The sequence below is a fragment of the Psammomys obesus genome, unplaced genomic scaffold (assembly GCF_907164565.1).
Source record: "Psammomys obesus unplaced genomic scaffold, mPsaObe1.curated_primary_1811, whole genome shotgun sequence".
Lineage (NCBI taxonomy): Eukaryota > Metazoa > Chordata > Mammalia > Rodentia > Muridae > Psammomys > Psammomys obesus.
The window spans coordinates 5,268,752-5,295,012 of NW_026596466.1; the positions used below are offsets into that span (position 1 = coordinate 5,268,752).

The window sequence follows — 26,261 nt, forward strand, 5'->3', positions numbered from 1 at the left end:
GTTGAATCTAGGCTCACCGGTTCTCCTACAGCTCAGCTCAGCTCTCCCTGTGCAGCTGGCAATATAGCTATCCTGGGCTCCTACCCACTCATGACAACTCATCTACTGGCTGGCTTCCAGCCCATGCTGTTCTCTGGGTCTTTAGGCTTTTAATAAAACTCTCTCGAGCACAGGTGGGGCACAGTGGCGCTTGCCTTTGACTCTAGCACTTAGGAGGCAGAGGCAGATAGAGCTCTGTGAGTTTGAGGCCACCCTAGTCTACAAAGTGAGTCCCGGGCCAGCCAGGGATACTGGGTGAGACCCTGTCTCAAACAAAACAAAACAAAATGAAAGAAAGAAAAGAAAGAAGAAAGAAAGTCTCAAGTGCTGTTAGCTGTTTCCTGGCTCAGGTGTAAGAGGACACGAGGGGCCTTCTGTTACTGAGACACCATGCTCTTCCACAGTGGGGACCCTAGCATCCTTTCTGCTCTCCAAGGACAGCTGTGCAGAGCCCCAGTTGATGTGCTTCACTCTTAAGCGCCCTGGGGGAGGCCACAGATATCAGAGGAGCAGAACCCCAACTGTGACAACTGGGGATGGGGAAGATTGTTGTTACTGACAAAAATGAAAATCCCAACTGTTGCCAGATGCTGGGGTAAAAACCTGCTAGCTCAGAGAGGCAGAGAAAGGACCAGCTGACCTTCCTTCTCAGCTCAGGTCCAGATGGAAAAAACCCAAAAGGTTCACTAGCTCAACAGACAGGAGGAAAAAGCCAAAAACCCAAGGCCACAGGCTTGCTAGCTCAAAGCACCAAAAGCCAGGAAGCTGAGGCGCTGAAGCATAAGGTAAAGCTAGAGCTTGAACTAACTTTCTTCTTCTCCACGGTGTCTTAAATAGCCCTTAACTCAAAGATCCTCCTACTCTTTAATCCCTGTCAGTTGGTTTCTTACTCCCCTCTTGACCTAAGGTTAACGTTATTAAATCCTGTGTACAGAGAGCTCTTGGATTAAAGGTGTGTGCTAAGACTGGGTGAACCTCACCATAATCACCTGTTAACAATAAACAGAAAGTTCATGCATTAAAGGTGTGTGACAGGGCTCAACCAAACCAAACAAGAAACAGTGTTTTACAGTTCATAATTTTGGGGTTCACAATCAAATATCCTGCAACAGAAGACAGTGTTCCAGGGAGCAGAGGCAGGAGGCAGGAGGAAGTGGGATGCCATCTAGGTGCCGGCTCTAGGGTGCTGTTTAAAATTCTTGTAAGCGTACAGTGCATGTATGTGCAGGCACACACGCACCGCTTGCTGTATGTGAGGCCAGAGGATGACGTTAGGGATCAGTCATCATACCTCATTTAAGACAGGGTCTCCTTCACTGCGCATGCCCGGCTAGGCTAGCTGGCCTGAGCGCTTCCAGGGATCCTCCTGTCTCCTCCTCACTTCTGGCACCATTATTCACAGTCATCTGGTTCTACTATATCCGGCTTTACATGGGTTCTGGGGAGTTCTAAATGCCTTTGCAGCCAGCATCTTACCCACTGAGCCATCTGCCTACCCCTACTTTTTTTTTTTTTTACACAAGGTCTCCCTGGCCTGGATTTAACTGGTTAAACTAGGTTAGGTTGGCTGGGCATCAAGTCCCAGGAGCTCTTGTGCCCCGTCCCCAGTGCTGGGATTACAAGCGTGTCCCCACACCAGGCTTTGGGGTGTATGTTCCAGAGCTTAAACTCAGATTTTTACATTTTACTGACTCAACCAGCTCCCCAGCCCAGAACCTAGTTTGAACTGGGAAGGGAGAGCAGCGGGGAGGAGGAGCCTGGTCATGGTCGGGAACAATGGTCAGGCACAAGGCTGAACTTGTGGGAGGCCGGTCAACCTTTTTCACAGGTGGAGGGGGTGGGGCCAAGTGAGGGAGTGGGTGGGACCAGATGTGGGTGGGGACATTCGGCTGGGCTGTGAGAGCTGGTCCTGGTGTCTTGGGCTGCAGAGGCGAAGCCCAATGGGCCACACCCAAGGAGAAGGTACAGGTGACACAAGCTGGGCTCTGGCTCATTCTGATGTTGGTAATGCTGGCTACATGGTTGTGCTGTGGATTTTCCCAGAAGCATTGGGAAGACAAAAATGGACATGTTCCGAATGAAGCGGGTGGGGTCCCCGTGGCATGGCCGTAGTCACAGCCATAGGCCACTGTGAACCGGTCAGATCCAGCTGTGGGCAGGATCTGGATGGGGCCAGGGCAGAAAGAGCGGGGTGCAGAGAGGTACCTGTGATGTGCAGAGCTCAGATGTCCACCCTGCCTTGGCCTGTCCCCTGATCCCGGTCTCGAGACTACCCCACGTTGGCACAATGAGGGGCAGACAGTGGGAGTGTGTCCCATCCTTCAGTGAGGCTGCTCAGAGCGGCAGCCCAGCTGAGGGGGTCTGTGGAGGAGAGGCTCGGGAGCCGCCACTCACCACCACTTCGGCCTTCAGGAGATTGTGGACTGGTTCAACGCGCTGCGAGCGGCTCGCTTCCATTACCTGCAGGTGGCCTTCCCAGGAGCCAGCGATTCGGACGTGAGTCACCAGCTGGGCAGGGAGTGGGGAGACAGCCATCTGGGGTGGGTCACAGGGCTGACCAAGGGCGTGGACTGGCCCCTAGAAAGGCTCCAGGGCTGAGTGCAGCTTTTCTTTCTGGGGTTGGAAGTGAGCCTCAGGGGACCGTGCCACGCTGGGTGCGCAGTCTAGGGGATGGCACGGGGTGGGCCTCACCGCCATCTGTTCTGCCTCAGCTGGTGCCCAAGCTCTCTAGGAACTATCTAAAGGAAGGCTACATGGAGAAGACGGGGCCCAAGGTAGGTGAGAGCAGCATGCTTCCGGACCTGTTCAAGGTCAGCCATCTTTCTTCCGTCTGTCTGGGGTGGGGGATGGGTGGTGCCTGGGGTCAGGCTGGGTGGCTCCCAAGGGCTTGGGAGTCACTGGACTCACTGGGCACAGATGGAGTGCCAGGCCTTTCCCAGGTGTACCCCAAGTATCCTGGGGCTGGCCATGTTGTCCTATGGACTTGAGCTTGAGGATGATCCTTGAGGGTCCTTGTCTGTGCTCCATGGATAGGATGAGGACCCAAGATCCAGGCTAGTGATCTGGTTGCAGGTACTGGGGCTTGGGTCAGCCTGAGCCTCCTGCCTCAGGCCCCTCTTCAGCAGGGACCTTCACATTTGCTTTGCAGCATGGAGGTGGAATCCTACCTTCCAGATCTGGAGCCCAACCTGGGTCTTGGGCATGGCAGGCCTCTTCATGCTGGCTGGCCAGATTGGTGCCCTGTGAGACCCTGCCCACTGGGTGCTGAATGGTGGTTAGCTGGGGCAGAGGTACTCCTTGGACCTACTGACCGTTCCTCCTCCTCTCTGACCCCCAGCAGACAGAAGGCTTCCGGAAGCGCTGGTTCACCATGGATGATCGGAGACTCATGTACTTCAAAGACCCCCTGGTAAGGAAGGCCTGCCCACAGACTCCTCCCCACCCCCAGACCTGTTTAGGGGCTGATTGGTGAGGGAATGGGGCTAGGATTCCTCAGGGTCCTGGATATGTGGTGGTGGGGGAAGGCGGGGGGGGGGGGGCTTAGCTGGCTAGGCTTGCAAGGAAGCAGCAAGGATAGCAGAGGGGGAGGGGCTCCCCATCATGCCTCAGCCTCCTCTCGCCCACAGGACGCCTTTGCCCGCGGGGAAGTCTTCATTGGCAGCAAGGAAAGTGGCTACACGGTGCTGGAGGGCCTCCCGCCATCTACCCAGGGCCACCATTGGCCCCACGGCATTACCATTGTCACCCCTGACCGAAAATTCCTGTTCACCTGTGAGACGGAGTCAGACCAGAGGGAGTGGATTTCGGCCTTCCAGAAGGTGGTGGACAGGCCCATGCTGCCTCAGGAGTATGCAGGTGAGGGGGCAGCGGGCAGGGTGGGGTGGGGTCATGGGGGAAGGCCCCTTAGTGAGGTATGGCTGTGTGTGCATGCACCCTGGGCAGGCAGACTCCTGCTGCTGGTCAGGAGCCCTGGGAAGGCTGTGGCGGGGAAAGCCATGGGATTCGGAGGGAGGGAGGCTGAGTGAGCTGGCAGCTCCAAGGCTGGACCGTTCCTGTTTCTAGTGGAAGCCCACTTCAAGCATAAACCCTAAGGAAGAGAGCCCGGAGGCCCCAGGATTCTGCACTCACGTGGCTGCAGAGGCAGTGCTGGACAAGAGGGGAGCCCAGACTCCTGGTCCACACCCTGTTCCTTGGTGTGGCCCAGGCATAGCCAGGTAGGGCTCAGGCAGGTCCACTGGACAGACATTTCTTCTGAACCTCATTAACGCTGAAGGCAGACTTGGTTCAGGGCCTCCCCTGCCCCTGGCCCGGTCATGCTGCTCCCAGCCAGGTCCAGCCAACTCACCTACCTTCCAGCTGCTGGAAGCCCGGCCTCCCAGCTTGAGCAGGACCCTACTAACTCTCCTGGCCTGAGGGGCTCTTGGCCTCAGGGCAGGACCTGGTGCTGGGCTGCTGCGGACAGCCATGGACAGCCACGAACAAAAGGCAGCGGGCTGGCCTGGCTGCGGGGGACTCACACCGGGAAGGGCCGCATGCCTCCCTTTTCCCTTCCCCACCTCGAGTATTTATTGAGCACCTGCTGTGTGTCAGTCAGGGATCATGGGTCAAGGGTCAGCTCTCCTTCCCCTAGAGCTGACCCAGCAGGGGCATCGGGACAGGTTTTTGTTTTATTATTTTTTTTCCAAGAGAACTGTGTGCAAAGGACCTGGGTCCGCCTGCTTGAGGCCTCCAGTGCCCTCGGTGCGGCCAGCTGGGGCGGGCGGGAGGGAGCCTGCAGGGTGCAGTGCATGCAGCCCGGCAGCGCTTTCCTTGGGAGCTAGGGAGGCCCCCTCCCATCTGCTTTGGGCGCCCAGCTCGCCCAGCTCGGTGCTGTCCCCCCGCTTTGTAACCCATGCCCTCTGGCCCTGACCTCACAGTCTTAGAGCCCTTGATAAATGGGAGCCCAGACCAGGAGGTGGCCGCCCCAGCCCTGATCGCTGCTGGCAGGCCAGTAGTTAAAGCCACCTGTATTTATTTCCCCTGCTGCCCTCTGGCCACCCCAACAGATGGGCTCCATTCTATGGGATCCACAAAGGGCAGGTCCTGGCCGCTGGACAGCTGGGGAGCATTGGGGGACACATCTATGAGCGCCCTGGCCCTTGGCAACGCTGCGCCCCGGGGAGCGGGGGGAGGGGTCCTCAGCTGGGCTTTGGCTGCCCTGTGTCATGTCTCCCAGAATAAAGTGTGGCTCTGGCGTTGTTCCTTTTGTGTGTTGGTGGCTAAAGTGGGGAGCAGGGGGCTGGTAACGCCTCTGTCCTGACAGCTTCCCTCTGGGCAGTAAGGTTCATGAGAAGAACCATGTCAGGCCTGAGACAGAGCCGGCCTGACTGCAACCTGTGCCCCATCAGTGCCCAACCACCACTCGGTGTGTGTGCGTGCACACACATGCTCGTTACAGGAAGGCCCAGCCCTGGGCTGTCCAAGCCTAGCAGTGCCAAGGCCCCCCACCACAGCCCACACTCCTGAGATTCCCTTCTAGACCCCTCTGCTCACACCTGCCAGCCTTTGTGCACTGTGACAGGGCCCTGGTTGGCACACTCCTGCCTAGTGCGCAGTCACTCAGCTTGTGGGAATGCTTGGCCCAGCAGACATCTTTGGCCAAGTCTGCTCGGCCGTGGTCAAGTCCAGCATGCTAGGCCCAGGTGTGTACCCACTGAGTTTGCATGTGGAACTGGGCCCTGAACATACTGGGCAAGCATTCTGAGCCACAACACAAGCCCCTTCCCGACTGCCACAGCTGTGGAGAGGCAGGGGCTTCCAGGCTGGCCAGGGTCCCCTCCTTGCCCTCACTAGGACCATCAGGTTCGCAGTATCACCTCCCTGACGAGCATGCCCGAGTTCTGCATTTAGACCCAGGTGTATACTAACAACAGTAGCCACCTTGACATTCGTCCAAACGACCACCGAACGGGGATGACTGTTTACGAGACGGAAGACTGGCAACTCAAGAAAAGCTGCCGGACCCTTCTTTGGACATCTGTCAACAAGGGATGGCGGGGCACAGCTCAGCCAAGGACCCAGGCTGGACAAGGGCTGAGGACGAGGACATCGCACCTGACAAGGATAGGCACGCAGATGGCACAGGAAGCTGCTGCCATGAAACCCTGAGGAATAGGATGTGACGGGGGTAGTGTTGCAGAGGCACTGTGGGGTGTAAGCGACACTATGTGAGGAGGGCACCATGCATATCTCACATCCCTACACAAATGTCTGCTTTCCTCTGGACGCAACTAGGGCTAATCTTGGCCAACCTTACACATACACAAAATCTGAGTTCTGTTGTTCCAAAATACATAGATGGATGATAGAGCTCTGATTCATGATTCTGAAGCAAGTGTTACAGCTGAACCAGGGCAGCTCTGGCCTGTGCCCAGAGCTTCCTGTGACCATGCCCAATTATGTCTCACTTCTCCGGGGACTCCCTATTTCTGTTACCCCTGTACTGAGCACCCCGATGCACCAAAGTCACCTCTTCTGCTCCCTGAGGCCGAGACATACACCATAGTGGAGGTGATTTCAAGAGAGCGATTCATTTCTAAATCCCAACCATGAATCTGGACACTGCTGGCGCCAACACCGGCGGCTGGCAGGCACAGCAGCCTGGAGGCATAGAGAAATGACACAGGCAGCATGGGCTGTGCTTCCTCTCCAGCCTGCCAGGTCCAGTCTGAACACACTCCCACCCTCCCCCAGGCCTCTGCACCCATAGATGGGAGCTGACTGCCAAACCCAAAGCCAGCCCCATGCCCGACCCAAAGCTCACCCAGAAAGGACTACTGCAAAGCCCAGTAGAAAGGATTTATTTATAGTCAACAGGTGACACAAGCCTTCCTTTAAATTCCACTTTTTTTTTTTTACAGTAAATAACGCGTATTTCCCTCCTTCCCATGCAAGATAGAGGAGTATTAATCTACAACTCTTATTTAATTGTGAAAAAATAAAGTGTCTCCCTTTATAATCAGACTGGTAGTGTGGATATTATCTGTGGTAATGGATGGGGTTGCTCATTCCTGGACTGGGTATTTGGTTAAGTCCTAAAACGTTAGGCTGAAAAATCCCTCACCCAGTAAAAATAAATACTGCAACATGAAGGACATGAAACCCTACGGCACCCTTTAAAACATCTCTGGAGCAGCAGCACAGGGCTCACGGGACCAGCATGGCTGCAGCCTGAACAAAGGAGCCACCGACTACAGCAGGGGCTGTAGTGCATCATGGGGCCCCATGCACCAAGGGGCCTCGTCGGAGCCAGCTGCTTTCGACCTCCAAGGAGCCCGGCCACCACAGCACACGTGCTCTGTCCCTGGGAAGCACACCATGATTGCAAAACTCTGTGTCCAAACAAAAATGAAACAGACAAGGAAGCTGCTCCTGTCTGAGGGATGCAGGATCCTGCCTGGCTCACGGCAGCGGCGTGCCACGGCTGCACTGGACACAGGAGAAGGGTTACCAGTCACTGACCCAAGCTGCTGTGTCACCCTGCAGCCCTCCCCAAGGAACCAGAGACAAGGACGGCAGCAGGGTGCTGCAGCAAGGCCTGCGCTTTATTGTGGGTGATCTGAAGGAACACGGTTGGCCAGCAGGAGCTGGGCCTTGCTCTCTGTCCTGGCCACACAGCCTTCAACCACCATAGATAAATAGGGACAGAATCTGCACAGGTGGCCCCTCCAGCCGCAGAGCAGAAGCTCACTGGTAAGGGGCCTCGTGCCCAGCCTGGCACTGAATCCGTCCCAGCGGTGCCGGCCATGGGCATCTCCACGCTGGCCAGGGAGCTTCAGTCCAGCTCGATGGGGCTGCTGTCGTCCTGGCTCTCTTCCCCCTCCTCCTGCTCCGAGGAGCCCATGAGGCTGCTCAGCAGGTTCCCTAGAGGGAGACACCGGCCAGTGACGGTTATACACAGAGGCAGTGCTGCCCTGGAAGCCTGCCTCCCCAGGGAGCCCACTGCCCAGCTCACCACACTCATGGGTTCCCTAGATCAAGACACACCCAGCCATGTGCGGTCAATGCCCAGACGGTGCTGCTCTGGAAGCTCCACCTTCCCAGAGAAGCTTCATGCCAAGGTTGCCATGCCTTGCAGGAAGAAGAGCCCAGAGGCGCAGCTGGCTACACTTTTGAAAGCCATACTAGGAATACCCCTGATAACCAGTGATGGGGCAAGACAGACCCTGACCCTCTACCAGCAGTCAATCTGGTAGTCATGAGGGAGCAGCCCAAGTCCCATGGAGTCCAGAGAAAGCTGCACAGCATTTGGACCAGAGCCTCAAGGCCACACCTGAGATGCTCAAAGTAGCCTGTGTGCATCTCCTGTGTGAAAACTCAAACACATGGGACTTACAGGGACCACTCACATGCCAATCCTGACCCCAAAATTCTCTTATCCCTGAGAGTGGCAGAGCCAGTGGGCGTTCTGCCAGGCTGCTTGGGTATAGAAATGTAGATGGCCCTCTGCCTGTACTTGCTGTGGCCCCTGGGGAACGCAGTAAGCATTTCTGCAGGGAGGGGAGCTGCTGGCTCTAAAGCTCTGTGGGACGACAAGCACACGTCCTGACAACCTTGGATTGCTATCCCACACTGAGGTATGTGCACATGCTTTCGGGAATGCCAAGCCCTCAGGTGCTCAGGCCACCGAGGGCTCAGGCAGAAAGCAGTAGCACTCACTGGCCCCCGATGGAGACGGCTGAGCCCTGCTCATACACTCCACAGGCAATGGGCTCAAGAGAAACATCAGAAGGAAAGCTCACACCAAGACTCAGAACCTGGGAGGCTGAGGCAAGAGGATCCAAGTGAGCTTGAAGCTAATACAAGTTACAGGTAATGACCTTGTCTCAAAACAAAACAAAACAAAACAAAACAAAAGCAAACAAACTACAACAGCTGGGCAAGGTGGCATAAGCCCTGCATTCAGGAGGCTGAGGCCGCCTGCTCACCAGAGCCAGTTCCAGGGAAGCTAGTACACCGAGAAACCCTATCTCAAAAAGCCAAAACAGATAAACAACAACAAAAACCCCAACAAACAGCCCTCCCCTCCCAAAAAAAAAACACAAAACCAACCAACCAAACAAACAAACAAAAAAAAAAAACCACCAACAACAAAAAACCCCATGAAACTAGAAGGGCTAGGGAGCTGCAGGTCAGTGGTAAAAAACTTCTCTAATGAGTTCAAGGACCTCCTGAGTCTCCAGCACTGGAAAAGTAATAGAAAATGAGACACTTCAAATGCAGAGGACTCCAGCACACTGGCCCTGCCTTGGTGAAGAGGGGCTCATATTTGGAGTTCGGACCCAGCCAGTGAACAACCTGAGCTACAGAGTCAGACTTCAACAAGCAGGTCAGAAACCTGTGTCCACATGGGCAACCTAGGAACATGGCAGAAAGACCTGAGGGGAGCCACCTGCCGGGGCCCAGACCACACGGCTCACCTAGCAAGCCTCCATAGGAGGACGTCTGCTTTGGCGGCACACCGAAGAAGAGCTGTCCGATCCTGTCGAGGTACTGTAAGAAGCAGGGCAGAAGTCGGCGGGTGAGCGCAGGGCCCAGCTGGGGCTGCCTCCTCCTCCCGGCCACTGCCCAGGTGGGGAGCCTCACCTCGTTGTACATGGGGTCCCTCCGCAAGGACGGCTGGTACTGTTCGCACAGCACTGTGAACACAGCCAGCTTGCCACTGCAACAAGAGCCAGGGGTGACTCCCAGTGATGTCTGGGGGCCACAGACACACCCTATCACCCAGATGGACTCACCCGTCCACAGCCAGCAGCAGGAACCAGATGAAATTGAGCAGGGGTTGAACAAAGGGCGGCCCATCCTCGATGGACGGGTGCTTCTGTGTGTACGTAGTGAATACCACCAGCGCGCTGTTCTTGTTTTTCAAACAGAGAAACCTGCACGTAAGAACACCCAGAGTGAGTCCCACAGGCAGACGCGGGCTTGCAACAGAGGCCCACAAGAGACCAACACAACAGCCAAGATCTTGCCTGACAGCAGCGCCCAACTCTGCCTGGACAGCTGTCGTCTCCACGAGCCCAATGGACTTCAGGGCAACTGGGAGGCCAGGCTGAGTCCTGGGGGCTGTCCCCCACGGGGCATGGATCCTTCCACACACTGGTGAAGGGATTAACTCTCAGAAGGTCAACAGAGCTGGGAAACAGGGGCTAGGTGGGTGCTCACTTCTCAGCTATGGCCCCTGCTTTCTCCACACCTGTCTGCATCTGGTGCAGACAGAAACACATGGTGCAGAGGGCTGGGTAGGAAACAGCCCGCTGACCCTGATGCTGTGCTGGTTCTAGGTAGCCTTGGCCTCTGCCAAGAATTCTGTACCAGCAGTCCTAAATCTGTCAAGGAAAAAAAAAGGCCCACAGTCTGCCAGTGGGAGGCGAGCTGCAGCACACCCCCACAGCCAGGCTGGAGAGCTTGAGGTGTTACAGAATTCCTTTTAAAAACCACAACTGGCAGCCGGGCACACACCTGTGATCCCATCACTTCAGGGAGGCAGAGATAGCTGGATCTCTCTGAGTTCGGGGGCAGCCTGGTCTACAAAGCGAGTCCAGGACAGCCAAGGCTACACTGAGAAACCCTATCTTGAAAAAAAAAAAAACCCAAAATATACCACCACCACCACCACAAAATCACAACTGGTTGTGTGCCTGCGATTCTGGCACTCAAGAGGGCTGAAGCAGGAGAACTGCTCTAAGTTTGAGGTCAGCCTGGGCTTTATCATGAGAACTTGTATAAAAAAGAAAAGCACTCTGAATACCCACAGCGACTCTCCTGCCACTACCCACACAGGAGAGGACTGTTCCTTAGGAAGAGAGGTGGAGGCCTGAAAAGCAGGTAAGATGACTCAGTAGGTAAGGTGCTTGCCATCAAGCCCAATGATGAGCTCAGTCCCGGGACCAGCACGGTGGAGGGAGAAGACTCCAAAAGCTGCCCTCTGACCTTTACACATGCACAACACAGCAAGTGTCCCTACAACTCCCACTCTGCACACACTAAGTAAGCAGGTTATGTAATTAAACCCCAGGTTTAAAAGTCAAATATATGTGCCTTCCTGACGCAGGTGGAGATGGAACCCCCACCAGCTGCGGCTGAGCCTCAGTGCTCCAGCGGGACGGCAAAGCCAACGCTGCAGACTCCTCAGCAGGGTGGGTGACAGGGCAACCGTGGCGCTCCCGGGAAAGGACTGGCCGCCAGCCTTGGGCCTACGGCTCCCCGCCTAGCACTGCACAGCCTGAGGACAAGGCGGCCGCTCCAGGCTGTGAGCTGCAAAGGTCCCAGAGTCCTCATGAGCACTCACTGTAGCACAGCCTGAGCCACGAACATGTCCACCTCACTTCGGAAGCCTCGGGCGGTGGAGTACTCGACCAGCATGTTGGCACAGCCCTCGCCGTCAGTGGAGTGCAGAAAGTGATACCGAGACTCACAGTAGTTTTGCTCTGTGAAGGGAAAGAGGAGATGGGCACACCTGACCACAGGGCACACAGGGCCACCCACTCCTTCCCTGCTCCTACCCATCTGTCCTGGGCACACTGCTGCCTTTGCTGGGCCAGTGATCCCAGAATGAGCTAGCCATCTGCACAGCTGCTGTCCCCCCACCTGCCGCCAGCTTCCTTGTGCTCAGAGACCCAACGTCAAACAGCTCAATGAGCATGGTCACCCAAGCTCCTTCCTTTCTCCCTGTTCTAACTGTGTGAAGCTGCTGTGTCTGCTTAAGGCTTGTATGCAGGTGAGTTACTGCTTCTGACCTTCTAATTGGGTCCTGGCTGAGGGAGATGCCTTTGCACACAGTGAAAAGCACCAATGCCTGCTATGTTTAAATGCAGAAACTCACCTAGCACTTTTAACACCAAAACCCTAATAGTAGAGCATGCTGGGAATCCTGAGTGAACATCAAAGAGGAAACTGGGATTTCTTCTGCCTCTGGAGCCTTGACAGCAGTAAGGAGGAAACAGGCCTCTCAACACCACAACTCAGGTTCCCAGCCCCTGACCCACTCTCAAAGGCCTTTTCTGCACAGAGATTTTTGCTGACAGAGAGAGAGAGCAAGCAGTAATTAAGGTAGATCCTCATTTCCAGGCCTGCATGTTCCTGTCTTGGTTCCTGGTTCATGTCCCCAGACCATGTACCAGGCACGTGCTGTGTGAAGACGTCAGTGACCTACGAGTGACAGGCAGCTTGCTTTTAGCTGAAGGACAGAACAGCCCTCAAGAGGAAGGCAGAGCTCTGAAGCACACACTGGGGCTGGGGTTTCCTCTGAGTTTCCCTGAACTTTCTGATCTTTTCACTCTACAAAGTCCCGATTGTTCTAACTGTGGCTCTGGGGTGAAGGCAGGGCGCACAGTGCCCAGGAGGAAGGAAAGAGGAGGTAGGATAAGCCCACAGGATGTCCAGCACATCTGCCATGGGGGTGACATCTCTGGACAGAAATAATATGAACAGGTACATCCTGTGATTCCCACGGCCACAGCCAGAGGGAGGCAGCAGCTGGTCTTGCTCACAGAACTAGTCTATACTCAACTCTGGATAGCATTACATCTGGCTCAAACCTTTGGAATTCTTGAGGCACAAAGGCTGGTGTTTGTGTCACACAGGTCACTGTGCACTTCTAAGCATCTCCTCCTCTCACACAAGCTCCATTAGGCATAGCCCATCATTAAGAGAGCTGTAGCAAGAATTCGACCGTCACAGGGAACAGAACCTTCGCCAGAAATGCCACTGGGCTGGGAACAGGAGCTGCAGTCCACTCCATGGCCAAACAATCTAACAAAAGCTCACCCCAAACTGTGATAAACACCAAGAGAACTACAAAGCAGGGAGCCACCAAAGGGTAAGGTGTAGAGACCCACTGAGGGAGGAGGAGGAAGGGGAGGCTCTGGGAGGAGCAGCATGTGACCAGGTGGAAGAACCAGGACAGTGACTGGAAAGAAGAGTGCACCACAACTCAGGGCTTCTTACGAGCTGTGGCGGTTCCACCCAGGGCCGATCTACCAAAGCAGAAATGTTGGAATTGGCTTGCTGAAAGACAGGCTGATGTACTTTCCCCAGGGCTTCTTCCTGTTATCACTAGGCAGCTACACAGAGGATGCAGCTGCTGGCAAGCAGGATCCCATGCCTACCTTTCCACAGCGTGAGGGCCAGCAGCTGGTGGAGCCGAGGATGGCCCAGTTTCCCGGACCCTCCACTGGACCACTTCAGGGCTCTGGACACAAAAGCTACTCGCTCGGGAGAATTTGGATCCATCAAACTGAACACTTTGGCCAGATTTTCTGCAAATGACAGAATCAGACCCTTACCAAAAGCACGTAAGAGGTGTTTCATGTCAACAAAAATACAGCTCTCTGTGAAGAGGCAGGAATAGTACTGTGTGTTTAAGACAGCCTGGGCTACAATAGTCAGACCTGTCTTAGTCCTCCCCAGTTTTGTAATGCCAAAAGAAAGCCCAGACCACTGGAGTGGCCCGCATGCACCACCCAGGTCTGGGGCCTCCCCAGGCTGGCTTGCCTACTGCTCTTCTGACTTTGTTGATGTAGGTGGGCCCTGCGGGGAGGCAGTTCTGTGGGAGCAGTCTTGGAGTGGCAGGATGGCTCTAGTTGAGAGCGGCAAAGGCCACAGACCGTTTTCAAGAAGGGCTCTAGCAGCCACATTTTGGCTCAGTGGGATTGGTTGCCAACAGGTCCATAATATGTATCTGTGAACTCAACTGGATATGGCCAGTGTGACCTCCCACGGCATAAGCAGTCCTGAAGTGCAGAGCCCAACCCCCACCCCACCAAGTGGGACTGGAGGCGGAGAGGGGGCTCTGCAGAAGACCAGTCATGGAGACCCCTGTTGACAGGCTACTCTACACTGCATCACAAGGTGTAGCGTCCTCACCCAACAGCTCATCGGCGACATCCACCTCAGCCTTCTCCAGGGATTCGAGGACCAGCATGGATAGGTCAGCTGCACTGTTCTGCTGCAGAACAAGCAATGTACAAATCCATGGTCAACAACAGGGGCCCACCCTTCAGGACAGTCCAGGTAAAGCACGTGGCTGCAGGCTCTGCAGATGGCAGCCTGCAAACACACGGCTAGGGACACTGTCTGGCCAAGGAGCAATGGGGCAAGGTCACTGGCAACTGGCAAATATGGAGTGCCAAGCCCAGAGCTCCAGGCACAAAGTCCCACAGCAACAGCCATGGAGACTGAGATTCTAGGCCACCGATGGCCAGGGCCCAGAACAGCTTGATAGCTCTCCCCCCAACCCCCGCCACCCTGGCAGTCTTACCTGGCCATGACTGAAGAAGAGCAATGCCCCTGAGTACATGAGCTCTCGGGCCTCCGCATGCTTGCTTTGGGACATGTATCTGCACACAGGGAAAGAGAGAAACCCAGCCATGAGTGAGTGGAAAACCCAACCACCTGCCATGCAGATGCTTACAGATGTGCTTTCTTTGTATATGCCTGCTGGTCCTGCCTGGGGTGGCTACAAATGCTTAAACAAAATTTATCAGAACACTGCTTTTGACTACGCTGGGTACTGTCCTGCCCCGGCCAGCTACTCTGAACAGCAGCTGTACGGAAGGTTCTGGAGACACAGGGTCCATGAACAGCGTACCCGCCTGAACATGCAGGGTACCCTCCACCCCAGGGTACCACTCCAACAAGTAACCCAGGGAGAAGCCAGTGCAACTTCCATGATGGGGCAGGGGAGATGGGCACTGTCCATCTCAAACAGAAGGATGGGTCTACATGTGGGGGACAAGAGGATAGACCCCTGAAGATGCTGGTCATGATGACTACAGCAACTCTGCTCAGGCCTAGCTGGCCCAACTTCAATCAGCATCCTCCATATAACCTATGTACTGCATCATCTGATGAAGGCCACTGGGTGCCTCACCCCATCACCCAAGAACACAGCCCAGGCCCCATGGACAAAGCTGGACTTTAAGAAAACGATACAGAGCATTAACAGTGCAGGCAAGCCTGGTATGATGTGACATCATCAGAATGGATGGCTCTGAGAGGAGTAAACATATAAGGCTTATGCAGCTTCTGAAACTTACACACCTCACACAGCCTCTACATGAGGTTATCTGAACAGGAACAATTGGTGAAGAGGCCCCAGCCACAAACTGAAAGCTATTCAGGGAACTCCAATGATGAAGCTGCCTTTGAGTCACCCATGGTTCTGTAAGCCCCATGAACTCACCGGCTCAGTAAGCTCAAAGTGGGTTTAATCATTTCTTTGATCTATTGGCAGTGACCTATCTGGGGTGAATAGCTGTTTGTTCATGTTCTCTGTAGGAAGGGTCACACTGAGAGACCAAAAGATAAATCAGCAGCTATTTATTAAGACCTGAAGTAGGTGGGTGGAGAAGTCCAGTAATGCCCTGAGGGGAAGGACCACCTTACTGCATTCTTTCCCCACCTACTAGAGATACAGTTGCTAGGAAACTGGACCATTCCCCCTAGAGAGGGACACCAGATCATTAACGGCCTGGGAACCTTCCTATAGCCAATGGATTCAAAATGTAGCATTTTGACCAAAAGATGCTTGCCAGGCAGGAATCGCCCCTGCCTTGGGCATGCTGGGATGGACCAGAATCTTTAAATGACCCAACTAACCTGGGCTGCAGCTTGTAATTTACAATAAAAAGAACCTCATGTATTTACAGTGGAGTCTGTTTATTCCTGGTCTTTTGGGGTTCGTGAATTGGGCAGAACAACACAACACAGGAACTCACAGAACCAATGAGTTGAGGAGGAGTGGTTTCATGGCCCAACATGGGTGGTGATCCATGTGAGGATGAAGAATCTATAAAGGCAATCCCAATATGGTCTCCTTTCTCCATGTGGGATGGAATGGAGAATCTCCTTGTTGGAGTGGTGGATGCTCCCAGCCATGGGTGGTAAGATATGCAACCAAGGCCACGCTATCTGAAAGTGGAGCATTCCCAGGAGGACTCACTGGTGGCCATCTTCTTCTACTTGATATAGAATGTCATCCAAACTACTGATGGACCAGAGAATCACAATCCTTGCAGGCAGTAGGTGCAGGAGCAGGGGCAGGACCAGAGGTCGGGGCTGGTCTAATGCTGTATTTTGATGCTAATTACTGGCTCTCAAAATCTGGTTACTGCCTGCATAGACCCATTCTTGTGTAAACCTGCCCTAGACATTATACCTGATTGGTTGATTAAAGGCCTAAAACCTGGGCAGGGCAGAATGGGGTAGGTGTGGCTTAAGGTTTTAGGAACGGAAGAATCATGGGAAATGGACAGACAGATGGGAAGAGAGGAGGAGGAGGGAATATGCCATGATAGGTTAGCATGGAAAAGAAGCCATGTGGACCAAGAGGAAGGACTCCAATGATGGTGTAGAAAGGCCCAGATGAAGAACACAAGCAAGGATTTATAAGAGTATGGACAGAAAATAGACCAGATGTGGATGGTTAAGGGGGATTGGATGGGAGGCTGGGAGGTGAATGGTGAGATTATTGATAGCGCAGATCCAATTATATGCCCAGTCCAAGGTGTTCTGCTTTAAGACAATTATAAAATCTAACAGGTGTCAGTGTTTAATTTGATTTGTGATAGTGGGTTAATAATACCACCACAATAATTGTGGCCTAATAATAAACATTTGTTAGGCCATACCATTTCATTCACAAACAACAATCAGACACAGGGTTTTCCACTTACTAGCTGCTAGTACTTGAGGGAAAAGTAGAGGAAAGTGAGAATAAGAGTAAAACCCAAAAACTTGAAAATACATGGGAAGAAACCAAGATTGAGGTGGAAGAGAATATAGTACAAGTTACAGAAGAGACCTTACAAGCACAACCTTTAAAAGGCAAAGTCCATGATTCAACAAGCAGATGGACTAAGAAACTACTTGGTCAGGGAGCATTCAGCATCCAAACTGCTGACTGGGAAAGACTTAAACACATGGTCAAAGGGCCTGTCACAGCTGGGCCTGTCACAGCTCCTGAGGCTGTGGAACACATGGACTGACGAGATCAATCTGAGCTCAATGGAAGCAGAGACACTGGGTAACACAATGGCCCGCCACTCCTGGACACAAAGACTGCATAACCTGGAGGGAAATCAAGCCTGGTGTGCAGGCTTGTAAAGCCACCACTCTTGGGTTATTCTGGCTCAGGTCCCCATGAGTGTATCAGGGACTGGAAGGGAACAGAGAAAATAAGCATTACTGGTACACTGCACAAGAAATACGGGTGTTGGTGCTCAGTTCAGTAAGTCAGACACAAGTGTGGTACAGGAGAGTCAGGAGAGGCTGACTGAGCAGGAAGCATGGACTGGGATGGGATTTTGCTAGCCCCCTGGTGAGATGTGATCTTCATGAGGTAGAAACTCTGGCAGACATTAAAGGCATGGAAACCAGGTTCAGAAAATGGCAAAGCAATCAAAGAGGGATGAAAAGAAGAGTGAAGACAACAAAAGGGTGTGCCCAGGCCACACAAAAACAAATGTGCCAAGATCTGTGTGGAACTGGAGTTACTGGGAAAAAATATTAACATAGTCAAGTGCCGTGCTAGTGACTTCTCAGAGGCTTCAAAATCTGAGCAACAGTCTACAGATGTCAATGCTAAAACAGTTCAGGTAAGAAAAGCTCAGGCAGTGAGCAAAGCATACTGGGATCAAGATTGTTTGCTCAGACTGGGAACCCTTTCAGTAGTAGTGGTCTGGAGCCATGCAAGAGCCAGGTCCAGAGGCAAGCCATGGGAGGTTCCTGCCTCCCCTGGGCCTGAGCCAAGGCAATCAGCGCTCACCCGCCTGACACCAGGAGCAGAGATGCCCAGCAGGCCTGGAGCAGTAGCAGCCCACCATGAGGTCAGATGGTTCATGGAAAATGCCTGTGGCTTCTAGAGGGCAACCTGGGGTGCTGACCCCAACCATGGTCCTGGACTGTTATTCGCCATGTTCCTCTTGTGACAGAACAATTGAGAGAAGTTATGAGATCTTGCCTGCTGGTCTGGGGTTGTTATCAACTCTTTCAGGATTGTCTTAGCTGCTGAAGACCAGAGATGGTTATTTGGAATGGGTGACTATGCACATCCAAAGAAACTGCCCGCCCACGCTCTCTAAAAAGGTTTACTACAGAACTAAGCCTTTAAACACCTTGCAGACATGTAGAAACATCTAGAACAAGAAATAGAGAAAGTTTAAACTCCTTTGTTTAAAGGAGTTTAAACAAAGGCAGCCCACCTGAATAGGAAAGGCACTCTTAGAAGCAGTAAGGTTGTTAAATGAAAATTGTACTCCCAGATGTGAACTATTTCTGTTAAGTTTTTGGTCACGGAGGTCCCACAAACCATAAAGGCTACATACTAGAACCAGATGGTAAGTCCCTATTGCTAAAGATACTACATGCAGCCAAGCATGTGGCTCAGGCCTGTAATCCCAGCACCCAGGAGGCAGAGACAGGCAGATCTCTGAGTTCGAAGCCAGCCTGGCCTACAAAGCAAGTTCAGGACAGCCAAAGATACACAAAGGAACCCTGCCTCAAGGGGGGGGGGGGGGAGCAAGAGAGCACAAGCTTTATTTAGATACAGGACAGAGAGCAATAAGGCTAGAACTCAATTGAAAACTCTCTCCCCACTCACAGGCTTTTGTCATGCCAGAAGGCAGAGGCTGCTGGAGAACTGATACTGTCCTGAAAGGTTATAGACCCTGAAAGCTTTAGTATCAACATTCCAGGAAAGGTGAACTCATGGGTACAGTAGCAACACAACTGTTAAGGATGCAACCAACACTTTCGGATGGGATTTAAAACCTTTCAAAACCCAATGGTACTGTAAGCCTGGGCAAAATTCCATAGCCAACAAGGTCCTAGGTCCCTATGGAAGGACTGCTGCTATTGCTCTGTTAAATGTAAAGATCGTACCTGACAAACACTTATATTTCCCTATCAGAGTGCTACCGCTGGCCCCTCAACTGGCCTCTGCCTCCCTGCACTGGGATTAAAGGCGCACACCGCCGTGCCTGCTTTAGGAAGTCTCTTTGGCAGTGTGAGACTGTAGTGTAGAGCCTTATCACAGATCAAGCTTCTCAGATGAATCGCTGTGGCATAGGAACAAAACCACAACAAAGGGAAATAACCCCCAAGCCTCAGCAAGCCTTGCTGAAGAGGAGGCTGGGAAAGACTCTAAAAGCAGTGGAAAAGGGTGCCATGCCCTGTTGCTATTTCCTGAACTGAACATTCCCTGGAGGAGGGGAGTACACTTGAAACTCAGGAAGTAAATGAACAAGCCTCAAGAAGTAAATAAACATCACAAGTCTCAAGAAGTTCTGGGGCTTAGCAAGAGAAATGCTCCTAGAAATTAAGAGAAGTGTTCCTTCAAAGACACACCAAACTCCCGAGATCAGAACCGCCCACCGATCATGCCCTACCTTACTGAAATTACCTGTTCCAAGGTCAAGAAAAGTGTATAGAGACAAAAGTTTCAGGCAACAATGAAAATAAATTTCTCACCACAAAATTCGTGGAGCTGGGGGAAAGGGGATGCTTTCTGGGTGACCAAACAGGCTGGGTACCCCAAGGCTATGTAAGAGACGAAGGTAGTCAGTCTTCCTTGGCATTCAGCTACATGCACAACGCCCTGTGTGACACCCAAAATCAGGATCCATGCTGTGTTGGCTCAAGAGAGGAAATCGGAGGACAGAAGCTGGTCCATGGGCTGGGAAAATGGCGCAATGGGCTAAGTGCATGCTAATCAAGTGTGAAGATCTGACATCTCCAACACCCAAATGAAAGCTGGGGGGTGGGGGGGGGGTGGTGGGGTGGCACTAAAGAAACGGCTCAGTGGCTAGGAGCACTGGCTGCTCTTCCAGAGGACCCCGTTCCATTAACAGCACAAATGTCAGCTTACAGCTACCTGTAACTCCAGCTCCAGGGACCTCTCTGTGGGGACCAAGCACACATGGCGCACAGACAAAATGCCTGCACACAAAATAAACATATTTAAAACTCCAACAATTGGTGTGACTCTGTGCTTGTAACTAGTGTTGGGCTTGCCGGCCTGTCAGCCCAGCTTAGCAATGGCTAGGTTCAATGAGAGACTGTCTCAAAAAAAGAAAAAAAAAAGAGGTGGAAAGCAACTGAGGAGTAACCCGAAGTCAATGTCTGGCCTCCGCACCTGCATACAACACAAAGGGAGGGGTCGGGGCTGGCCTAAAATGCTCAGCCAGCACACATGTCCAAGGACAAGGGACTCTGCTATAACTCGGTGGTCTCAGTCCCAAGGCTACTGTATGTATAACACACACTGTACATTTTCTTTTTAAAAGATTTTTATGTGACTTAGGAAAATAAGATCACTAGTCACAAGAGCTAACTCACACAGGTCCCGGAAGAGCCTGCTGTGCTCCACCCCATGGAGAAGCTCTAACACAGACTGTTAAAGGAGGGGAGACAACACAACGTTGGGGGACGGGGAACTTCCCAACCAGCGGGAAGCTTCTTAAACCCAGGAAGAAAACACCCCCACAGCTTCAGGAAGACTCTGAAACCCACCAGCTTTACGAGGTCCCTCCCTCCTCAAGCAAGACAAATTTTACGGAGTGTTGAGACTCTTGGACAAGCCCAGCTGCTTGAAAGAGCTGCCTGTAAGAGGCTCAGAGCAACTGATCTGGAAAGGAGTTCTCCAGCCTGCTGAGCTGGCTGTAGGCTATGCAGGGTGCTCCAGGTTCCCAGCTTTTGTCAACTGTCAACCATGCTGGGGTGGCCTTGCTGATGCAGCTGCCAGTCATTTCTGCTCCTGTAAGTAGCCTCTCACCCATATTCCTGTAGGTAACCACAATACAGCTCACTGCTTCACCAAGTTGGACTCTGATGGTATCAGTACTTTGTCGTCACTCCCTGCCTGGGATGTTCATGTCTCCCCAGGAATAGTGTCACACCACTACTTCGTAGGATGGGAAGTGAAAAGTAGTGAGGGACTGGGTAGGCTGCAGGTAGGAGGTCCCTCACCCACACAGCCACCAACACTTGGGCCCTGGAGGATAGCGCGGCGGTCCTGCGGTCAGCCAAGAAATGCCAAACAGTGCCTAGCTTTCTGAGACACTAACAAGCAAGGCCGAAAAGCTCAATGCTAGCTCTGGCAGAGACCTCTGGAGAGACAAGGCAGCCTGCCACAACAGGACCACGGCTAATAGCTAGGCCAGGGGCTCTGAGGTCACCCAGGCCCAATCTCTGTAGACTACTTGGCTCCTTTTTCTAAGATACAGGCTGAGTAGTGAGGTTAACATGGGATCATGACATATTGATACAACAGAATACGCTGTGTATGTGGATCAGACTCAGAACACGTTTAGTGAACTAGAAAGTGAACAGATGGAGAACCCCTTGACCAAACCGAAAAAGAACTGAGCCAAACAACAGACAAGCTGCATGAAAGAGAGAGTCGGGTTACGAACAGAGGCATTCTCAGCAACAGCAATTCCGAGTTTCAAGTAAACAAAACAAAACAAAACAAAAAGCTATGCAGATATTCACTTTAAATATGCAAAAACCACTTCTCCGGTCAGAGAAGCTGGAAAGACCAGGGCTGGTGAGATGAATCAGTTCAGCAGGTAAGGGTGGTTGCGACCACGACTGATGAACTGAGCTCAATTCTGGGAGAGCACACAACTCCTGCAGGTTGTCCTGACATTCACAAGTGTGTGCAAAGACACACAGGTTTAAAAACCAGCGCCTTTGAGCATTCTGATGTCTCTAGCAGTCCTACCCCATGGAATGACCCTGAGCTGATGTGAAACTCCAAAAGAATGCCTGGGTCCCCAGGGCAGCAGCGGTGAGGCAGGTGCAAAGAGGGGCCCAGTTTCCTCATTCTAAAGCAGCTCAGGGAAGTGGAGGCTCAGGGAAGCTCTTTAATGAGTACTGAGGCCCTGTACCACACTGTGCGCCTGTCCTCTTGATGGCCAGTTCCTTGTATGCTGATAACATGTGGCCTCCAACAGTGAAGAGGCAGAACCATCCCTGGTTCACCTGGACCAAGGGAACTCTTCTGGTCACATAACTCCAACCAGAATGTCCTTGGTCACAGCAGGGCTGGTTCAAAGCAAAACCATGTGTATTCTGGGAGATTCATTTTTATTGATTACTCAAAAAATGAGCCGGGCAGTGATGGCGCATGCCTTTAATCCCAGCGTTTGGGAGGCAGAGGCAGGTGAATTGAGTTTGGGGCCAGCATGATCTAGAAAGTAAATTCAAGGAAAACCAAACAAAAAGGAAAGACCCTACCCGAGTGTTGTAGAAGCACAGACAGTGACTGGCTTGCCATACAGAGGAACCCCTGCAGTCGAAAGCTGTGTCTGTTCCTTTGCTTGGGCCAGGTGGCTGTTCAGTGACGGATAGCTCAACTCAGAAAAAACTAACCATTCAGCTGACCCAAGGACTTACACAGCCTGTCATCCCAGGTACTTTCGAAGCTAAGCGTGAAGGATCAGGAATTCTAGATCCATGTGGCTACAGAGTGAGTGGATGACACACTGCCTCAATATTTTAAGTTAAAAAAGGGCTGTAGTGTACCTCAGAGGTCAGGGGTTCCATTCCCAGTAGCATTAAAAAAAAAAAAAAAAAAAAAAAAAAAACCAAAAAACTAAAACCAGTGATTGTATTAATCATTAAATAGTCACTTCTACCTGAAAAAACTTTTGTTTGCTTTTGAAGCTAGGGTTTCTCTGTGTAGCCTTGGCTGTCCTAGACCTCATTAGGTAGACCAGCCTGGCCTCCAACTCATAGAGATATGCCTGCTTCTGCCTCCTGAGTACTGGAATTAAAAGTCTGTGCCACCGCACGTGGCTACAGATTTTTAACTAAAGGATAAAGCAAGTGCCTCCCCACGATAATTGGGAGGAAAAAAAAAAAAAAAAGCCCCTAAGGACACTGTGATGAAACCAGATGTAGCCAGACTGGTTTGTATTTATAGTGTCCAGTTTAGTATACAGAAGATTCCCCAGGCTGACCTTCAGGTAACCTGTGATTAGAGTAAGGACTATTGTCTCTGAAAAACTGCGCGTCAGTGACTAAGCTAAAGCTTGTAATCCAGGCCGCCCAGAAGGTAAAGCAAACGGGAAGTCTTTAAAACAAGGATGCCAGGGTTCACCCCACACCTGCCAAGGCCCTGGACTGAGCAGGGTTACAGAAATGCTGCAGGGCTGGTCCCTGATGGCCTGGTTACTCACACATGTGGCCTTCATCACATGTCCTTTCCTACTATGTCCACTTGGCTACTTGGCAGGCTCACTCTGGGCATGTGGGAAGGAAGTGGGAACTATCCTCAAAAGCAAACAAGTATCACTCAGGAGCCGGAGAGTCTCCGAGCACTGACATTAATCTTCAGCCCTGCACAGAGCGTCAAGGCAGTGAGGCTACTGTGTAAGGTCTCACCCACTGTGTGGGCCGCTTTATCCAGCCCACAGAACAACACCGCGCCAGGATCAAGCTAGAGGGGGTGATTGTAGGAGTCCCACATTGCACGTGGACCCTAGATGACAGTGATGGGTAAAAATGTGCAACCAGCATTGTGCCTCTATGCAGACCCAAGACAAGCACTTTCCACTCATTTTACTGTAGACCTAAAACAAACAAAGCCTTAATATTAAAACGAAAAGTGGGTCTGAGGAGCGCAGAGGCCAAACCCACACCGTGACCATGGAGCAGGGAAGCTGCTTTCCTGAGATCAGGAATAAAGGTCAAAGTGGGGATTTCAGGAAGCAGAGGCACACTGGCAGGAACCTGGAAGCAACCCTGATGATGAACACCGGAGGGCCCACCGTGTCCGTATCTGACCACTCCAGTCACTGGACACAGAAAGGAGGACCGGGAGAAACTACTCTGAGAACAGGACCTGACTACCAACGGAGCCCTCCGAAGAAGGGAAGGCCAGGCGAGGAAGAGGGTGGGCTTAGAAGAAGAGGAATGGCGGGAAGAGAGGCCTGCAAAAAGGGAGGAGGCCTAAAAGAGAACAGAGAAGCCAGGAACAAAACTGTGGCCAGGGAAGGCAAGGCCTGAGAAGAAGTTCGCTGGGGAGGAAGGCCTGGGAAGGGGAGGAAAGGACGGGGAAAGGACAGCACCGCGAGGAAGGCAGGGACCCAGAAAGGCGAGGTCGAGAGAGGAGGAGGGGGAAGCCAGGCGGGGAAGAGGAGGCCCTGCCGAGTAGTCCAAGCCCGCCGCCCCCGCTCCGACCCGCGACGGGCAGCCGCACGGGCCAATGAGGGTGCGGGGCGCCGCAGCGCAGCCAATGCACAGCAGCGGAGGCGGGGCCTCGGCGCCAAGCCACCGCCCGCGCCCACCTGAAGAAGAGGGTCCGGTACATCTGGTGCGCCTCGTAGTAGTCGCCCTTCTCGACGCTGGCGCGCAGCTTGCCCTCCACGCGCTGGACGCCGCCGCGGTTGCGGGCGCCGTTGCGGGCGCCCTCCTGCTCTGCCATCGCCGCCGCCGCCATGGGCCGGCGCTCCGCGCAGAGCTGACGCTGTCGCAGGCGCGGTCGGCGGCGCCTCCCGGCTTCCGTCCCTGCGGCCGCCGCACGCCCTCTACGGTGGCCACGAGGAGCCGCGCGAAGGCGAGCGCACCGCGGGCCGCACGTGACCAGGGGCGGAGCTGCGGAGGCCGGCGGGACCCGCCAGAGCCGCGCGAGGCCACGCCCCCGGCGGGTCTCGGGAGGACCCTGCGGGCCTGAGCCGGGAAACGCGGACGGGGTGGGGTTCGGAGGCTACCGCGCATCCGGGGAGGAACGTGCTGGTAGTCACGCGGGCGCGGGCGGGGCCGGGGTCCTGGGCGGGGCTACACGCTGCTCCCGGAAGTGCTGTCACAGCACAATGCGACCAGCGGCGTAGGCTGCGCAGGTAAACTGGCCGGAAGACACGGCGATGAGGCGGCTGCTGTTCGGAAACTGCCCCAAGCACGTGGGCGAACCAGACAAATCGTAGGACCTTTGGCCTGCCTCACACCTGCCCGAGGGGTGCCCCTTCAGGCCGCAGTCATCCTGAGTGACACCAGGGACAGGGAAGCACGCTTGGGCTAGAACCTGTGATGAGAGAGACAAGACCTGGCCTGGGGTGAAGAAGGGGACGCCCGGCCACGATTATTGGAGGCAGGGGTGCTGGCCACCGTCAGTAATTTGACACCTAAGACTCAGGCCACAGGCCCCTACACAGACCCTTGAATAGTGGTTTTGTACGCAGAAGATCAAATTCGGGCCCTCTGTTCTTATTCAGTAACTGAGCTACACTCTCAGCCTCCATTTTCCTTAGAGATATAGGGTCTGTTACTCAAGTTGGCCCCTGAATGTGGGACTGCCCCGCTTCGGCTCCCTACTGTGGTAGTTCTGTGCCTGCACACAAGTAGACTAGCACTTTATGCGCGTACTCTCAGCATGGCGACGGATTAACAGGGCTGTGAGTGATCGCTGTCAGTACATGTTCACCCATCCGGAAGACCGTGCTCCATGGACACTACCACATAAGGGCCACTGGGGCACAGCAATAATGCCAGGTCAGACTACCTGATGACCTAGACACCTGTTGGTGACAAAGGGGGATCACAACATGAGTGTGCCACCTGGGGATTTGTCTGGATGAGATGGAGTGGTACAGTTTGTCACAAAAATCTTTCTGGAATTTTTTTTTTCCCTCCCAGACAGGGTCTGTTATGTTGCTCTGGCTGGCTCTTCTGGAACTTGGCTCTGTAGACCAGGCTGGCCTTGAACTCACAGTGATCCACCTGCCTCTGTCTCCTGAATGCTGGGATTAAAGGTGAGTGCCACTTTCCTAGCTGGAATTTAGAGCCCATCTGACAGCAGGTACTGAAGTCAGGAGAGCAAAGCCCTGGTAATAGGACTCCTCCATAAAAGAAAACAAAGCTGGGCAGTGGTGGTGCACATCTTTTATCCAAACACTGAGGAGGCAGAGGCAAGCACATCTGAGTTCAGAGTGAGTTTTAAGATATAAGAGCCAGGGTTACACAGAGAAGAGACCTTTTCTGGGGACTGGAAGTGGGGCAAGGAGAAAAGAAAACAGGAATGCCTATGAACTGAGGGTGCTTAAATCAGTGTGACACTTTTGTTAAAAGGTGTTAAAAGGTATGAAAATGTTCCAAGATATATTCGGCAGGCTCTGGTGGCAGGGTGCCCTGGAGGCTGAGGCCCAGAGCCTTGTGACCACAGACCTAAAGCCTCTGCCCAC

At 53.2% G+C, this 26,261-nt stretch overlaps 2 protein-coding genes across 3 annotated transcripts in view; one reads left to right on the forward strand and one right to left on the reverse strand.

Annotated features, from left to right (window-relative positions):
* Adap1 (ArfGAP with dual PH domains 1) overlaps positions 1-5,272 on the forward strand; it is a 34,148-nt gene extending 28,876 nt beyond the window's left edge. Inside the window, exons 6-10 of the mRNA XM_055598619.1 lie at positions 2,452-2,535; positions 2,751-2,813; positions 3,377-3,448; positions 3,666-3,894; positions 4,102-5,272. Of these exons, the coding sequence (XP_055454594.1) occupies positions 2,452-2,535; positions 2,751-2,813; positions 3,377-3,448; positions 3,666-3,894; positions 4,102-4,130 (477 nt within the window). The 3' untranslated portion in view covers positions 4,131-5,272. The remainder of the gene's footprint in view (positions 1-2,451; positions 2,536-2,750; positions 2,814-3,376; positions 3,449-3,665; positions 3,895-4,101) is intronic.
* Positions 5,273-7,601: 2,329 nt separating this feature from the next.
* Positions 7,602-24,742, reverse strand: Get4 (guided entry of tail-anchored proteins factor 4). Of its 2 annotated transcripts, none has more exons than XM_055598618.1 (9): positions 24,372-24,742; positions 14,339-14,417; positions 13,945-14,023; positions 13,188-13,337; positions 11,369-11,507; positions 9,816-9,956; positions 9,664-9,739; positions 9,498-9,570; positions 7,602-7,941 (listed from the first exon to the last, which is right to left on the reverse strand). In XM_055598618.1, exons 1-9 carry the CDS (start codon positions 24,521-24,523, stop codon positions 7,853-7,855), a joined length of 978 nt encoding a protein of 325 aa, XP_055454593.1. In that variant the 5' UTR covers positions 24,524-24,742; the 3' UTR covers positions 7,602-7,852. The 2 variants fall into 2 exon arrangements, with proteins under 2 accessions (XP_055454593.1, XP_055454591.1); XM_055598616.1 differs by having other exon boundaries at positions 13,945-14,026; positions 24,372-24,633.
* Between the last annotated feature and the right edge of the window lie 1,519 nt (positions 24,743-26,261).

Coding starts and splice junctions, on each gene's coding strand:
- Get4 (XM_055598616.1), bottom strand. CDS start 24,523: ATGGCGGCGGCGGCGATGGCAGAGCAGGAGGGCGCCCGCAACGGCGCC. Junction 14,418..24,371: donor TACCGGACCCTCTTCTTCAG/GTGGGCGCGGGC, acceptor CCCTGTGTGCAG/ATACATGTCCCAAAGCAAGC. Junction 13,338..13,944: donor TGTCGCCGATGAGCTGTTGG/GTGAGGACGCTA, acceptor TGTCATTTGCAG/AAAATCTGGCCAAAGTGTTC.